The 14,755-nt window shown below is 38.8% G+C and overlaps 1 protein-coding gene across 8 annotated transcripts in view; it reads right to left on the bottom strand.

The window, feature by feature from the left end:
* Window positions 1-5,282: 5,282 nt before the first annotated feature.
* Window positions 5,283-14,755, bottom strand: part of ARID1B (AT-rich interaction domain 1B) — a 322,617-nt gene continuing 313,144 nt past the window's right edge. For all 8 annotated transcript variants that reach the window (XM_079330952.1, XM_079330954.1, XM_079330955.1 and 5 more), the window contains 3 exons: window positions 11,351-12,140; window positions 10,367-10,497; window positions 5,283-8,369 (listed from right to left, as the gene is read on the bottom strand). In XM_079330952.1, coding sequence (XP_079187078.1) covers window positions 6,657-8,369; window positions 10,367-10,497; window positions 11,351-12,140 — 2,634 coding nt within the window. In that variant the 3' untranslated portion in view covers window positions 5,283-6,656. The remainder of the gene's footprint in view (window positions 8,370-10,366; window positions 10,498-11,350; window positions 12,141-14,755) is intronic.

Below are 14,755 nucleotides of genomic sequence, written 5' to 3'. Positions count from 1 at the left end.
AATAAACTGTTTAAATTACAATACACACTGCTCTATTTTCTTCCTTATATTACACTAGTCATATTTTCCTAGACAAGATATACATGTTGTGGAATGTTGACGTGTTCTAGGCTGATAAAAATGCACGAGCCACTTGAGGTGCTGAACGAGCTGGTGTTATGGAGGCCATATATTATTTTCACAGGGTACATTGGTCATACATCTAAGTGCTATTGAATGGGCAGCCTTATTGGTATTTAAAGCAAACTCTCTACTCAAAAGACCCTATGTACTAGTAAAGCTGAGGAAATGATAGTAGCTGACTGGAAAGGTTGGTTATTTATGTTTACTGTAAGTAACATGGCCATCTTTTGAAGGTGTAGGATGTCAAATGTGTAACTCGAGGCTCTTTTCTCCTCTTTACCTGCCCTTGGCAGATCTCGACCACCTCTGTACTATTAAGGCTGGGAGCCACTGTAGTCACTTCTCTCTGAAGGATAAGAACCTTTGGGAGATGCTACTGTCTCAAGAACAGGTGACAATTCAGCACAATGAAAAGATCCCTCTGTATACTAGAAGATATCAATAACAGACAAACCCCAGGCTATTCAGTTATTTAAATAATCAGACTCTCTATTTGGTACTAATGTATAGGGGAAAGGAAGGAAGCAACATGAGAGGTTTAGGGAGTATTAGGAAGAAAAAAGGAAAAAAAGAGAGGAACAATTTCTGCAACATGAGACACATGCCAGTGAAACATGGAAGACTGTGTGAAATGGATGGAAATACACTTTTCTTTTTTAGCTTGACTCAGAATATTGATAACAAATAACTTGTTACAAGTCTGTCTTCCTTAACTGAATATAAAATGCATACTGGTAGCTCTGCAGATGAAGCTTTATGTTTAAATCGCAGTATTTCTCAGTTTTCATGTTTTGCTATGTACAGAGCCTCATCTTTTGTATAAAAAACCAAAAAAGGAATCTTCTTGAAGGAGCCCACTGTAAGCTTCACTGGTATACTCAGTGGAACATTGTTTCTCTCCAAATTCTCTTAGAGAGAAAGAAGTTTAATAGCTGACTTTACAATTTTGTGTTATAATTCAACGGTAAAACATGATTTAGTTGTTTTTCTTCTCAGTTACAGATGCATATGTAAAACTGGTAAGCAAATTAGTGCATGTAAAGTAGAATTGTATCATGGAATACTAGAAGCTTTATCTAGCATGTATTTTTCATGTTGGGTAAACATGTCTTTCTCCTAGCATGATAATACATCAACTTGCCTTTTAAAAATGCTCTATGGTGGAGCAACAGTCAGAACGTTTGTCCTTCAGGAGTCTCTTTGCAGACCCGAATAATCATTGTAGAGATGCCCAGGTCATTAGGGATTTGCTCTGCTAGCTAGGCAATTCTGCTGCATCACCCTTTCTATGTAAATAACCATGCTTAATTAATGGAAATGCAATATATACTAAGTAATGACAGAACAAGTTAATTAACAAGTACAGAGGAAGATATAGTTCTGTTGAGGGCATCAGATGAAGATCTTCCTACTTTATTAGTTTATACCAGTTAAAACTAATGTTTAGTATAAATCTACCATTTTTTATACTGTACAACAGCATTGCAATGAAATGCATTTTAGCTTGTGTTAGAATTAGTAATTAGAAGCACAAAATGAGTAGTTTAGGCATGTGACAGGCTGTGTTTGGTATGCAATCCAGTATAGCTGTCTCCTGTATCTGCAGCTACTGACACTCACAGAAAGGGTGGCCAGACGTTGCAAACCCATGTCTGACAGTGCACAAATAAACAGCTGAGGTGGATTTAACAATGCAGACAGTATTAATCCTTCCCCATTCCCACTGTCTTGAGGATTTGAAAGGTAAATGCAATTAAGAAAAACTTGAATTTACCAGCCTCTACACTTGGAGGCTCATACTTTCCTTCCCTTGCTCCCACTAAAAATATTTTTTTTACTTCCATTGTATTTATACAAGTCACTAATGAAATGCTAATTTCCCCTAGCTTGGTTTAATTGTTTCTTTGGAATGACATAAATATAAATATTGAGTAAGGGACATAGGAAGCTTATCTTTCAGCTTTGTGTTCTGCCTTTCTCCAAATGACCATGCCTTTTCACACTTTTTTTTTCACCCTTAGTTTTCCTCTCTCATTTCTTCATGCCCAGTGATCGTTAAAATAATCTTTATGAGCGATGGATGGAAAGGAATTTGCCATGGGGATCAGCAAGATTTCATGAGAAAACAAATAAGGAGCACCTAGATCTCCCTAGATCTAGGGAGCAGTACCTGCCTTTTCAGCTTACTGTTGTTTTTGTTTCTATTTTCTCCTCTTTTCCCACCTGCAGTTACTTGTTCATAACTCGGAAAATCAACTTTTTGCATCAGGGACTGCTTTGTAGTTTTTTCTGTAAGCATGGTTTCCACATATTTGCTAATCCTGGGCCAGCCAAAGGCAATAGAAATCATCTTTCTCTGGAATACTCTGACTCAAAATTTCAGAAGGCTCTTAGTTAAAACTCCAAAAATACTGACTTCTGTGGTAGTGTTATTAGTGTTTGGGCAACAGGTGTGTATTATTTCTTAGGTACATCAGCACTACTGCCTGCAGAGTAAGGAACCTACTCACAGCTTCTTGAAAGGTGAACTCACTGTGTGCCACTTCAGCACAGTTTCAAGTTGGCTTGAGCCCCTGCACTATATGAATGCTTCCAATCCTCTCTCTTCTATGGGGAAGAACAGTGGAGATGATGGTAATATTTTTCAGTTACATCTCTTTATTATTAAGAGGTAGTTTCATATTATTTGTAAAATAAGGTGTAGCCTGCATTGCACTCTAAAAGTGTTGTATAGGAATCATTAACGTGTAACACGTGCATATGCTTTTCCTACAGTAGTTCTCTAATAAAGTAAATATTTCTTCTACATACATTCATGCAAAAAGGTAATGGTCTTGTGGTGGTGATGGCACAGATTGTGGTGTGAAACAGCAAAAGAACCTGGAAGAGACAGTGAACAGGCTTCTGAACACAGGACTTTTTCTTTTCCATCGTTCATTCTGGGTAGTTGAAAACACGGAGTTTCTGAGTAGGGTATTTTCTTGTCTAGGTTTTTGTTTTGTGGGTTTTCTAAAAGAATAGTGTAGGAAGTTATGTTAACAAGAAACAAAACCATTTTTTCCTGTCAAAGGGGATGGGCATTTAATTCCTGAAGTGATTCTAAAGGTCAGTAAAGATACATTGATGCTCTTTAAACCTGCAAGTAATTAATTGCTTGGGTCTGCCAAAGAAGCAGATAGGTTTATATACATATATATAGTTAATTAGTCAAGTATTTGTGGTTGATTAGTGCCTAAAATACTAACTGGCTGCTTTCCCTTAAATAACTCAAACAGTCCATCCTGTTAGTACTACTTTGAGCTTCATCACAGTGATCACATCTGCATAAAAATGTAGAATTTGCTTCCTAAACTGAAAACCTAAATATCTCTTGTAAGAAGAAGAGCAGCTCAAGCTTGGTCAAGACTCAGAACATGCTAAGTGCACCGGTCTCATGATCAGGTCATCTCCAAAGGCTTAAGAGATCATTGTGGGAAAGATGAAATCATACGAAGACAAGAGAGGGAATCAGAGCTCTTATGTGTCACCTTTTTTTTTCTGATAAATGTGATGTAATATTAACCAGGAATTTAGATTGTTTGCTCTTACTGTAACAGAAAATATCATGTTCAGGCAGAGTCCATACTGTTAACCTTGTCCTTTCACTGTTGTGTTTCCTTGGCTAGTTCTTGGCCCAGCTGGAAAAGTGTCAGGAAATGTCACATACACATGGACATTATGTGACTGGCTGGGTGTTTTTTCCCCCCCCTGTTTAAGCAGGCTTGGAGCAGGCCTGAGAAGCATTAATGTGCTGCTTCTGACAGCTGAGAGTGGTTTGCCACAGGTGTAGTTTTCCCCAGAGGACTCTGGGTCTGAATGTTGAAGAGGGAAGAGAATAGATGTCCTTTGCTGTCCTTGACCAGAAAGGGGTGCATAGCACTCAGCAGAGGGTTTATTTAACAGCTTGCTTGTATCCATGGGGTGGTAGCAAGCAGTAAAATATTAGTAAGAAATAAGTTTAGTGGGGCATTCTACTTTCACACTGTCCAGCACTAGGTTGTAAAAATCATCCCCAAAATATGCCTCCTTCTGTGATGGAGTTACAAGTTGGTTATAATTCACCAGACATTACTAAAAGCAGTGATATGCAAAGGGAAGACAGACCACTGCAGCAGATGATGTAGGAGTAGAGAGATTACTAAGTAAGAGAAGCCAGAAGGAGAAATTATTTCTCGTGACACTAGGGAGGCACGCTTCAAACTTGGCTTATAATTGTATGTACTTTACCTGTCTCTGAAATTCTCTTACATATATTAATGTTATAGCAATCTATATGAACAAAATGGGCAGAATGCCAAAGGGGGTTGTAATTTTCAAGTACCTCCATATTGTTATTGGAGAGGGAAGGAGGATATCCACTAACAGTGTAATTATGTGGCAATTCCAGGGAAATTGATTATTATTAGCTTTTTATGATCACACTAACAAAGTCAATGATCCAAGATAAAATAGCAAAAATTAGTGCTTGAACAATACTCAGCAACAAGGTAGCACCAGGTGAGTGTGGATGTATCTGAAACCAGATAATTCCTGAAAGGGAAATGGCCATCTCCCACCAATTATAACGATGGATGAGCTCTATTAAAGCCTGACCCACTTTAACAGGGACTCCCAGCATGAGAGGCCACGTAAGTATGCAATGACACATACAGTATCGAGAAGTGGGTGGGTGTTTATTCTAAATACCCACATCACTGGGGTATTTGCACCTTTAACCAACAGAGAGAATTACAGGTAGTGAATACAGATTGATTTCTTCCAGTTGGTTATTGCTTTAACAAAATCTGTTGTCATTTTTTCTAACATCTGCCTTCAGTCCCCCAAATAAAGCATGGAGACTGGATACCTGCATAGTCAGAACTATCACTTGTCAGCCATGTCTTCCCCTTTGAGGCTTCGTGGTTTTATATATAATAATTAAAAACACTTCTCTGAGACGTGAGAAGGCTTTTCTAAAAGAAGAACAAGTTGCTGCAATACAATAGCATAATATTATTGAAGGTCATAATAATAAAGTAGGGGAAAGAGAATAATCATTATTGCTCTTTCTTGTAATTAGTTTGCTTTCCGATATCCCACGCTGTAACTAGAACACTATTCAAGAACACCCATCACAGTGCTTAACAAGATTTAATGTACATTTATTCTTAACATGTGGAACATATAAAGATTTTATACTGAATAAATGAAATTCATTAAGCCAGAGGAAAAGGAGGAATTTACATCAAGTTTTTTCTTTTTTAACTACATTATCTTGAAATACAAATGCAGATTCTTGTCACTGAAAAATCTTTGAAGTTGTGTTTCTTCCTTTTTTTTTTTTTCCTGTATATATTTGTCTGTAGACTGGTAACCATTTTCTTAAATCAATCCATACGTAACCATTTCCACACCTTGATTTATAAAGCAAATTGTGATCGGCTGCTCTCCCGAAATAGAGCATGACTTTATACATACAGAAACTTGTACATTACCCTCAGTTGTTGGTTTTCTGTGTTGGGTTTTTTCTTTTTTCTTTTTTTTTTTTATTATTTTTTGGAGATATGGCCCAAATGAAAGAAAAAAAAAATTCTACTATCACTTTGTAGATACCACATCATGAAAAAGAAACTAAAAACTTTGTACTAAAAAAAAAAAAAATGAGGGTATGTTTCATGTACAACTTCTATATACATCACGGCCCTTAGGCAATAAAAAAATATTTTAAAAAATGATTAAAGGAATTGTGAAGAACTGTCATTGTGGAAGGTCAAAAAAAAAAAAAAGATGTAGACAAGACAGTTCTGGTGAGGAAGCAATTGATGTTTAACTTCAGGTTTTGTTTGAAAATCTTTTAACTTTACTTATTTTGTTTTGTTTTGCTCCTAGCCTAATGTAACCATTTCTCCTGAGGAGAAATCAGTATTGTTTTGGATTTTGACTACTGACTGACACCCTCCTTGATCCCCTATACCTACATCACTAGAATCTTCTATTGCACAGAGCTTTGGGTGATGGTATACAAGTTTTTTTTTATTTTTTCCTTATCTGAAAAAATAAAACACACAGGAACTTGGTATGTTGGTTATTTTTCACCTTTTTGTTTCAAAGTGGTGAGATTTTTTTCCCATCATACAATGGTTTGCCATAACATTTTTTTTAAAAAGTCACTAGTTCGCTTCCCAAAAAATATGCAATACAAACATGGAAAAGAACATTGAAAAGGATAATCTATGGAAAAAAAAAGTGTGACCTTTGAATGTACTAGACAGCAACTTTGGTTAAAAAAAATAAAATAAAAAGATGTACTTATACACATAGACAGCAAATATTAATTTCATAACTGTTCAAATTAATAATTTCTTTAATTCCCAATTGGTAAATAGTGAATGGGGCAGAGGAGCAAAGATTCTTTTTTTTTCCTTCTTCCTACATTGGATAAACAAGAACAGAAAACAGCCAGTTATATGTGACCCTCTAATCTCCACTCACACATGCTTGGCTTCTCACTTATGTCATAACTGCCCAATCTGAAAGAGTACATCACAGATGACAGATGCAACCAGAGAGTTCAGGACAGCAGATATTGAGATATCCAGCAAACGACCCTCGTGCAAAAGGAACTCGGAGCGGTTCTCGTCCACTCTCGCCATGGCCAGCAAGGCCTTGGCTGCCCTGCACATCATGTCTACGCTAGGCGGCTCCAGAGGCGGAGGCTGCATGTGCATGAGGTTATGCTGGCTCTGCTGGTACTGGGCCATAGTGACCCCATCCTCCAGGAAGCTTATCAAGTTTCCAATGCTTCCCTTCTGCACAGCTATTGCCCTTGCTGCTAATGTGTCCCCCTGGGCAAGGTTCGATAGGAGCGCCATGGACATTTCTCGGCAGACCGGGTTTTTGCGGTCCCCAACGTACCTAACTAAAGTAGCGTAGAGTTTCTCCTGACGGCTGAACGGGGGGGTGGCCAAGATAAGGTCCACATTATTGTCCTGGATACTGAGCTTACACAGGGTCTCCAGCACAAGTCTCTGAGGCGAAAGAACTGAGTTGGGCCCCACGGTTGGAAAAGGATCCTGTGCCTCTGCAGACGGGCACACCATCCAGTGCAGCAAGCCATCCAAAATTGGCAAACAGATGCTTTCTGTGTAAGCAGACAAGTCTAGCTGCCCAGAAATGTTGGCTAATGTGACCAATGTATTATCCCTCAAGACCTCGAGGCAGTCCCACCACCACTCATCCTTGCTGCAGGCCACCCCTTTGTCCTCCTCTTCCTCTTTCTCGTAAGTCTGCGGCGCTCGCTTTCTTTCTGGATGCTCGTGGTGAAGAAGGATCAACTTTCCCAAGATCAGCACCAAGCCTGGATGTTTGGACATTTCGGTGTCATTGCCAGGCACAAAAGACAAGCTACGGACGATATTTGACACACAGATGCAGCGTTTGGCCAAGGAGTCTTGCCAGTGAGTTATGGTGCATAGAGGAGTCTCATCCCGGCTCCTTGGCTCATCCTCTAGCAGTTTAATATTCCGGTGGCTTTTGGCTTGATGGATCCCAAAGGGAAATTTACTGCTCTCTGTTTGGGAGCCAGAGTTTGAGTCTTCAGGTAATGCTCCTGGCCGAGCTGAGAGGACATCATCAATGGTTGCTGTTATGCTCTTTTCTTGTTGCTCCTCAGATTCACCTTTCCCCTCGAGGTCCTTCTTTTTGCTTGGAGAGTTCAAGGGAGGAGGGGCTTTCCTGCGTGGTGGAATCTCCATCTTGCTTTCAAAGTGAGTCTGGATATGCTCAGTTGTGTCACCACCACCAAGCTGCCAGTGGAGAAGTCCACTATCAAATTCCTGAACGCGTCCAAGTTTGTCAGATCGGTCAACAACAAATAGATTATTTTTCTTTACAATCTTTATTGGCAGCTTGTCAAATTTACTAGCTTGTTTTGGCCTCTCGCTTGGATCAGCAATGGCACCAGGAGTGGAAAAAACAACGCTCTTTTCTTCTCCTTCTACCTTTTCATCCTCCCCCTCCTCCTCATCTTCATCAAAATAGTCAATACATTCGTCATTCTCATCTTTTCCAGTATCCTCTGCCAAGGACTGACTATCATCTTTCTTGGCTGCTTTGTGATCAAGTGCTTTGTGGCCTGGATCTCCCACTTCATATTCCATAAGGATTCCAAAAATGTCAATCAGGCATTTTCTAAAATATTCTACTAAAAGCTCAAGAAATCCAGACAACTGAGGGAAGAAGAAAGAAAGAATATAAAAATCACATAAATATTTTTGTCTGCAAGAAATTTTATTAGTAACACTGATGCATACATGTGTGATTATTTCTCTCATCCTGCTGAAGACTTGTGGCTAGGTCCTGCATGGCAGAAGTTAATCAAAAGAAATTCTAGAGTCTGTCCAAACAGTAAATAATGTGAAACTATCATGCCTTCGTTTGCTTCAGCTCTAACAGCTATGAGAGGTACAGAACTTTATTAATGTCTCCTTTAAGCCACAGCAGACATCTGGTTTAGCTATTCTGTCCCCTTGGAAGTGCCTATTACTCTTCATTTTTTGTACAGAGTACTGAAGGTCCTAACTCGGCTATTTTTTCTGATTTGTACTTTTATTAGATAGCTAAAGTTTGCAATTCTTCCTTTCCTCCTTTGTCTCTAAAAAAATTGTAATGTAGGAACCTGCAGTTCAGGGTCCAGGTACTGATATCCTAGATGAATATCTCATCTCTATTGGAAAAGATCAATTTTTTGTCAGGCAGTAGTTAAAAATTGTTATTGGAGCCTGGTGCTGTAAGTCATCCTTCAGAAACAGTTTTCATTTAGGTTTAATCTTCTTAATTAACTTGTAATCACTTTCTTACAGAAAGGCAGTAGTTTGACTTGGTATTAATTTACACTTAGTGGCTTTATTATTAAAAAATCTTTGTTGTTATGATGCATTCAGCCCAATTATCTGGCTTTTAATGTGTTTTTTTTTTTTTTTAATTGTGGACTAATGGGTTTTCAGTAAAATGTAGCATTTTGTCCATTCTATATTATCCTATGATTACCAGTTTCTCAAAGAACTAAGAACTGGTGCTTATCAGAACAACAGGAGTTACCAGGCATCATATGGTCCTGGCTGCCATTGGAAACAAAGTCCAAAGCAAACATCACAAAAGAATATAAGTATTTACAATATGTCTGGTATTCTGTGCAATTTGCATAGGGTGCATTAACACAATTTCTGACAGAACTGAGAGAAGATTCACCTCATTTAACTTCAACACCCACACTAGTCACACACCTAACCTAATAGTCTTGATTCCTTTTATAATCAATGGTCTTTCACAGGCCATTTCTAGGGTGTGATTCATCTGACCTATTTTAGATCTCTTCTTCTGGCTCAGATAAATCATGCTATAGATATCCCTAGTTCTAAAGTCAGGTGGGATGTAATGTACCATTTGTGTCTGTATTTAAAAAAAAAAAAAGTCGTTATATTTAAAAAATGATGAGTTACACTATTAGTAACCAAGGAATGAATGGAGGAGAGAAACTGAATATTTAATTTGTACAAATTTTAGATGAGGTGAATTATCAGCATGCCATCTATTACCACCACCTAACAGGCAAATGATTAGATCAGAGCTGAAAAATGCTGGGAGGCAGGGAGGCAAAAGCACACACTGTTAAATCCTGTGTTGCTTGCATCCTACGGATAGACGGTGGAGTTTAGCCTTTAAATTGTCAATTTGTTATTCCTGTGAAAACTTAATTCACTGGAAGAAGAAACCAAACAGAAAATAAGCAATTAAATAAAATCCCACAGTCTCACATGAAGTATGGAACAGGACAAGCTGTCACCAGAAACAGTCTTCAAATCAGTTTAATATAGTTTTGCAAAGTCTTTAAAGAAACACATTAAGAAAGATTACTAACATACTGCTGTTTTGAGGGATTATACTGTCGTGTGTGAATTTACACATTAGTCTTTTAGCAGTGCTAAAATTCTTATATTCCTACGTGCTCCTTCCTCCAAGAAATCTCATTTTTTCAGGCTTCTTTATTTCCTCTATGTGACCTATATCTGTCTCTTGTTACTCACTCTTACCAATCATAAACAAGTGCAAGTTTTTCAGTATTAAAATTCATGTTAATTAGAATACATTGAAAACCCAGCAGCATTTTTGTAGGAGTCTTATTTCACTTTTCTTTCCCTGGGAAGTATAATGCTTTCCCACCTACCTGAGAGAGGTTGAAAGTAGCAACAGTGCTGTCATCATACAGAAGAATATTAATAGTGTCTAGCGCCCAGGTACTTTCAGCCAAAAGACCAGATTTAAGAGACATCATCACTCTCCAGGCCTCAGGAGTTACTGGAGAAAGAAAGAGGGAGAAATAAAACTGTATTAGTGCATCACTGGAGACTGTTAATGAGTTCTGAAAGAGTAAACTGTGATATTCTGAGGTTGCAAATTTAAATTAAATGGTTACTGGTTAAAACCCTGTTTTCACTGCTTAGCTCTGTTCAGTTTACTGTAACTGCTGCTAAGCCTTAGTGCTGTAGAATATCCTAGCAGGGCCATTCTTCCTGACACTGCTGAACCTGAAATAATCATACAAGCTTAAAGAACTTGACTAACCCAATTCATCAGTAAGCAAAGGTAGAATTCCCTGTTCAGGAATGTGGAAATCTGAAGTACGAGAACTTGAATGGATGCAATGTAACTAAAATTTAAGATAAGAAAAAACTTGGGGATATTTTTAAAAAGTGGGGGAGAAACAAACAGGACAAGTACTATGGAATGATTAAATGGACCATTCAAGGAAATCAGAGGCTACAGCTACACAGCAGAACAGCATGAGCTTCCATGAAACAAAAACATGGAAAGCTTTGCTAAGCTTAATGCTGTACTGGTAATTTAACAGACATTCTAAAAGACCTTTCAACACATCTCATTTTGAAATCTGAGGCAAGTTTCATTTTTAATACATTTGTGATGACCTCAAGTCTCCATATAAAATATTGCTTTCATTCTGTGTCAGATTGTCTGGGATGAGTTTCACCTATCATCCTCACTGATGCACGTTATCACAATTTTATTGAAGAAAATTACATCGTAGTTACCAAAGTTCACTATTTATCAAGAATGCCTTAAGATGTGAAAAAAAAATCAGAATCAAAGTCCCTTTCCTCAAATTTCTATTAGGCTTAGTTTTGATGCTTACCAATATCTTTTGAGGTAATCTTTCGTCTTGGTTTTAAGACTGGTTGGGATGCTTCTACAGAGCCTGGGGGGAAGGTAATCTCTCGCCTAATCGGTGGTGGCTGGGGTGGAGGTCCTGTGACCTGTGACACTGGAACTGTGGGAATAACCTTTTGCATCTTCATGGAGGGCAGGAAAGGAGACTTGCTTGGAGACATACGGTTTTCCAAGGAGCGCTGGAAGGACGCTGGGCTTGGAGCTCTGGAGATGTGGTTTGGCATAGAGGGTGGTGTCTGGTAGGATGACTGAGGAGGTCTAGTGATAGGCTGCATGGAGGCTGAGGATGACATATAAGAAGGCTGCCGTTGGTTGACATGAGAAGGCCACTGACTCTCGTGGTTTATCCTCTGGTCAGGTACCATCATATCATCAGTGCGATTCATCCCTGGATACGGAGGGGCCTGAGCAGGGCCTCCTGGACCTTGCCTGTTCTGGTAAGGGTAAGGCATATCATTTCGTGTTGGCCACATGTTCTGCTGAGGACCTTCACTGGAGGATGACGACTGCATGGGGCCACCAATCATCTGGGGAGGTATTCCATGCTGCTGCATCTGTCCTGGGCCCTGCATCCTCTCCCTGTTATATGGATAAGGGTACTGTCCCTGCATGGGCCTCCTGTCAGGCCCTGTGTAAGCGTTGCCGTACTGGTTATACATTTCCTGCTGCTGGTTGCCATACTGCATGTTATACATATCCCCTTCGTGGCGTTTGGCTGGAGGCCCATACATGCCATCCATGTGTCTCTTGTAGTTCTGTAAGAAAATTTTGGAAAGATGTGTCACTTTTACTCCACACACAATACAAACATACTGGATGAAAGCTCATCCAAAAAGCCAAAAGCACTTAGTTATAGAGGGATCGTGCCGACTCCAGAGGCTATGGTTAGGCTTGATCCAGTGCTTTCTTTTTAAGCCTCTGCTTTGCTGTGCTTATAACTGAATACTAAAAGGAATCTTATCCTTGGGCTAAATTTTCTTATACTTGCTCTAATTTTTTCCCTTTCCTTTTCCTTCCCCATCTGTCAGACTAAATTCCACTGGTCATTTCAGAAATGCATGAAAAGGCAAAAGGCAACAGTTCTCACCAACTGTATTTTCACTTCCTTTTTATGCTTAGTCTACTAAGAAAAAAAATCTTTAAAAAGATTCAAAACCACCCAGTGAATCTTTTCAAGAGACAAGCACTGAATAAACTCTTAAAGTAACAAGATATGCTTCAAGCATTCATGTCTGAAACATTGGATCTTACAATATGACATAGGCTACAGACAGTAAATTTATTAACAGGAGAAAACAACTTGCTGCATTTGATACTCCGTGTAATTCCCAGGAATATGGTCCTCCTTTGGGCAAGTGTCCTCTTCCCAAATCATCCTAATCATATTTAATTTACTGTAAGATTATTACAGCAAATGGTCACATCCAAATGTTCTGTTCTAGTTTATGCAGGTTCTTACCCTGCTGTTCTGTAATGAATTAAGCGATGTAACTAACAGCTGCCACCTGTGGTTTATTCCCTCTTTGTTTCTCACCCTCTCAAATGGGGAATGTTGTGTGAGGTAAGCTGCTTTACCTCAGGGAGAGCTGAGTGGTTTTTAAACCACACAAGCTTGAATATATTTATGTTTAAGATGGCAGAACAAAAAAAAAAAAAACATGTTGCTCCTTGAGGAGAAGGTGATAAGGTTTGTAGCAGTCCTTAGTTCCTGTGGGAGTTTGTTCCACAGTTCAAACCACACGGAGTGCTCTGAAGCAAAAAATGTGAATTAAATGGGTGATTTTTGAATATATGATCTATGGCAAATTCAAAGTTACAGCTCCCCCGGAAACTCAGTAGCACTGTACAATGTATATTAATGTACTAGAGTTAAGATCAGATAAAATTCTCCCTGTATTCAATATGGGAAAGTTAAAACAGCTCCGGGATTCATAAAGTCATCCTCCAACTTTGGTGCACATAAAACCACAACTATTGTATTGTATGGAAGTATGTTTTTAAAAACTTGTTATTGAGCTTTCTGGCTATCTGAGAAATACCTATTTCCAGTCTTACATTAACTACTTGCTGTACTAAATTCCACCCTTGGGGCCAATTTATACATTAAGAAATGACTTGGCAGCAGCCACACCTAAGAGGGTTGTGTTTGTTTTGCCACAGTGACTCAGTGCTTACAGCAGACACTTGGGAATGAAGCATGTGCCTTTTTAAAAGCATTCCAGCAGCCTGGTACATGCAGTGCCAACATGCCCTATGGTCCCCAGCGTGGAGGACAGGAGGACCTGAGCTCCTCCTTCCTGTGGACATGTTCAGCAGGACACTGACACTGCACAACTGTGTTTCTCCACTGAGATGTGGAATTCTGAGACCTCACAGAGGACAAAAAGCCACCAACACAGGTCACCTGCTGCATAATAGTTCTTGGGATGTAAGCATTCATACAGAATTGGAAAACTGGCCCCAAGTGCTCCATTAGCCCCAGGAGTCCATGCTCCAATCAACTCCTTTGCAGGTCATTCCCCAGCCTTCGGGTCATTAGATAAAGCTTTGAAAGGGTCATTTTTCACATTCTTCCTGTACCACTACAGAGTAAGGTTTAGGAAATTGTAAATAAGCTACTGGCAACAGAATCTCTAGCTAAATGAAGCAGGCTGGTCAGGATCCTTGTCCTTCATTCTCCACTGCTTTTCTGCATTAATGCATTTTGCATTCAAGAGTCATTGTACAAAATATATAAACAGCACTAAGGACAGAGCCAAATATATTTTTATAGATTCTAGCTGTCTCCTTGCTTAAATGAACATGTAGTTAATATATTCCCTGCACATGTTAGCGTGGAATATCACGAACTGTTCTGTTATACATCTTTGCAATTTCCCCACTAAATCACCTAGACTGCTAGCATATGCTTGTCATAAAAAACAACAAAACAGTTTTTCGATTATGCCATTTTTGAGATGTTATGAACCAAAGAGATAAGCAAAAAATTCTAAATTTATGTAAATTTAAATTTATGTATGTTTTTAGTACAGTGCAATCTGAGATCTCTCTTGGTTTCTCCCTACAGCACTCCCAACCCCTGACCCCAATTTCCTAGTAAAACTGTATCCCAAACTGAAAAGAACTATCTAAAATTGGCTCAAAACTAGTTTACATTTCAGTTTTTTTATAATAAGGAAATGCTTTCTATTCTGGAAGCCAACTTCAAGTATTGTATGACTAGAACTGAATTAGTAACATGTAGAATGGAACTGATCCTGTTGAAGTCAGTGGAGTTTTGCTACTGACTTCTAAGGTGGGATTTTGCTCATAAGGTATTAATCATACATGTAAAAAAAATATTAATTAATATAACTTGTATTTTTGAGTT

Source organism: Erithacus rubecula (assembly GCF_903797595.1).
Source record: "Erithacus rubecula genome assembly, chromosome: 2".
In the NCBI taxonomy this organism is placed as follows: Eukaryota; Metazoa; Chordata; class Aves; order Passeriformes; family Muscicapidae; genus Erithacus; species Erithacus rubecula.
This window is presented reverse-complemented; position numbering and strand designations above follow the sequence as displayed.